Genomic DNA, 3,046 nt, shown 5'->3' with positions numbered 1-3,046 from the left:
GAGAAACTCCCTTCAACTACTACTGTCTCCTGTTGCTCAACCAGTTCTTTATCCACCTAGCTAGAACACCCTGCACACCATGTGACTTCACTTTCTCCATTAGTCTACAATGCCTTACTAAAGTCCATGTATATGACATCAACAGCCCTTCCTTCATCTATCAACTTGGTCACTTCCTCGAAGAACTCTATTAAGTTGGTACAGCACGATCTCCCCCGCACAAAACCATGTTGCCTATCACTGATAAGCTCATTCTTTTCAATTATAAATAGATCCTATCCCTCAGTACCCTCTCCAGCAACTTCCCCACCACCGACGTCAGGCTCACTGGTCTGTAGTTACCCAGAATATCCCTACTACCCTTCTTGTACTGAACGACTCCCATTTGACTCTATCCCTCTAAATCTTTCCTATCAATGTACTTGTCCAAATGTTTTTTTAAAATGTAACAGTTTCTCTGGCAGCTTGTTCCATGTACGCATTATCCTCTGTGTGAAAAAGTGACCCCCCCAGGTCCCTTTTAAACCTTTCCCCCCTTAACCTTAAACCTATGCCCTCAAGTTTTGGACTCTCCAACTGTTGGAGAAAGATTTTGGCTATTAAGCTTGTCTGTGCCCATCATGCTTTTATAATCCTTTATAAGGTCTGAGACATGCCCGTTTTCAGCCACACTAATTAGAAACATATGGGTTCAAGTTCCATCCCAGGGACAGCAGCGTGTCATCTATACTGAAAAACACTTCATTCTTGATGAAGCCTTTTGGGCTGCCCGAAGTCCTCATTTATCACAATCAATGCCTCCTGCCTAATCCTCAGCTTCAAACCCATCAGAGAGCACCACTACCTCAAGCAAGAAGGCAGTACACCACACATCTTCCCATGCCAAGATTTATTTCTTCTGCCATCCTCTTGTGCTCCACCTCTTAACCTCCTGTTATCTCGGAGGCGGGTGGACCTACCTCATTTCCCCAGGTGCGGAGATCATATCAGGCAGAAAATTATTGACCTCAATCCGCTTTCTCCATCTACTTTCAGAGATCTGTGGATCCAAGATTCCTCATCTCTGATCAGCATGCTCATGTTCATCGTGTGTTCTACTGACTTGGTTGCTTTACCCAAATGTATGAGCTCACTCTTCTGCAGACTTAATGCCATTTTTGCACTGACCTAACAACTGCACTGCGATCTAGCTGCTGTTGTTATTCTTTATCTTCACATGGAGTGCAGCCATGATGTGGGCTGCCACATTAATCCAAGAACAAAACCCACTTAGATAGTTTGAGAAGTTACAGTGTTGTCTAAGTTCAAAGCTTCTCTTTTCTTTAAAAGAGCAAACATTGCTTGGAACAAACTCAGCCAGCTGGACCTCAGAGAATCTGAGTCCCCTGTTTGGGGCTGTTAATCTGCTCCAATCAGGGAGCCCTGGCTGACAGATAGAAACAGAAGTGTCAGAGATGCTGACACTGTGAGAGCTGAGCCTGAATGAAGCAGTCTTAAAGTCAAGGACTGCTCATGTACAAATAAAAGTTTGTTTGGTGACGGACACCAGCCTCTGTGGAGTTATTTCAATCACAAATCAGATGTTCCCTAATTTACCTTTGTTTTATGTCCATGAGTAAATCCAGATAATAGATCACAAGCAGTCCTCAGGCCTCTATATAAGAGGATAAACAGCATGCCTCCAATGAAGACGGTGAACGAGGAACCAATCGCGCCCCACCACATGTCCTGGCTCATGATACGGCAGTTGTGGCTTGGCTTCCTGATGTCACTGTTGGTTTCACCGAAGTTGCTGAAGTTACCTTTTAAAAAGTTAATGTCACGTGATTTTCCCATTGTATTTGAGATTATCTCGTTGTTCTTAGTGTCCTCACTGTGTTACTTTTCAGACTAATTGAGGTTATGAATGACCCCCATTGTGAGTCATTCTTAGAATCTTAGAATGTTACAACACAGGAAGAAGTCATTGGACCCAGTCTGTGCCTGTGTTGGCTTCTTGCTGCAGTTGTCCAACCCAGGTCCACACCCCAACGTTTTTTCCCCAAAGCTTTATAATTAGTTCTTTTCCAATACATTATCCATGGTGCTGCCTCTAGGTCTTAATGACCCTCTGTATGAAGTCAGAAGTCAGTTAACACTAGGTTATAGTCCAATAGGTTTATTTGAAATCACAAGCTTTCAGAGAGTTGCTCCTTCGTCAGGTTTCCTATGATCTCACTTTCCAGAAGAAATGATTTCTGCCTACTTGCTTGAACAAAACCCTGTTAATTTTGAAAATGGAATCAGGCCTCCTTTTAAATATCTTTGCTCAAAGGAGAATGATGGCAGGTTCTTCCATTACTCCACATTACCAAATTCCTTCATCCCAGACATCATGCTGGTAAACGTCAATTGTTTCCTTCCTGATGTGTCTAAAGTTGTGCAGAATACTCAAGCTGAGGCCGAATCATTGATTTGTAAATTTCAACTTCACCCTGTTGTTGACAAACAGAAGAAAACATTGAGCATACAAAGTATAGCTATTAAGCCCTTTGAGCTGCTGTGCGATCTAATAAGATGATAATTGATCTGATTATAACCCCAAAGCCACATTCCCATCTATCCCTTGACCTGTACCCATCTCTGCCTTAAAAATATTTAGAGACTCTGTTTTCTCCATCTTATCAGAAACCCTCAGCGTGGCACGGTGGCTCAATGCTTAGCACTGCTGCCTCATAGCACCAGGGATCTGGGTTCGATTCCACCCTGAGGCGACTGTCTAAATGGATTTCTTCCTGGTGCTCCAGTTTCCTCCCACCATCCAAAGATGTGGAGATTAAGTAGATTGGCCATGTAGTATCCAGGGATGCACAGGCTAGGTGGATTAGCTGTGGGCAATGGAGGAATAGGATTGAGTGGGATGCTCTTCTGACAGTTCGTATGGACAGATAGACCAAATGTCTAGATGAGAGTGGTGCTGGAAAAGCACAGCAAGTCAGGCAGCATCCGAGGAGCAGGAAAATCGACGTTTCGTGCAAAAGCCCTTCATCAGGAATGGAGGCAGGGA

At 43.7% G+C, this 3,046-nt stretch overlaps 1 protein-coding gene across 1 annotated transcript in view; it reads right to left on the bottom strand.

Moving 5' to 3' along the window:
• The window catches only part of LOC122542962 (calcium-activated potassium channel subunit alpha-1-like), a 108,174-nt gene extending 106,291 nt beyond the window's left edge, over positions 1-1,883 (bottom strand). Inside the window, exon 1 of the mRNA XM_043681103.1 lies at positions 1,597-1,883. Coding sequence (XP_043537038.1) covers positions 1,597-1,836 — 240 coding nt within the window. The 5' untranslated portion in view covers positions 1,837-1,883. The remainder of the gene's footprint in view (positions 1-1,596) is intronic.
• Between the last annotated feature and the right edge of the window lie 1,163 nt (positions 1,884-3,046).

The sequence above is a fragment of the Chiloscyllium plagiosum genome, chromosome 42 (genome assembly GCF_004010195.1).
Source record: "Chiloscyllium plagiosum isolate BGI_BamShark_2017 chromosome 42, ASM401019v2, whole genome shotgun sequence".
NCBI classification, from domain to species: domain Eukaryota; kingdom Metazoa; phylum Chordata; class Chondrichthyes; order Orectolobiformes; family Hemiscylliidae; genus Chiloscyllium; species Chiloscyllium plagiosum.
This window is presented reverse-complemented; position numbering and strand designations above follow the sequence as displayed.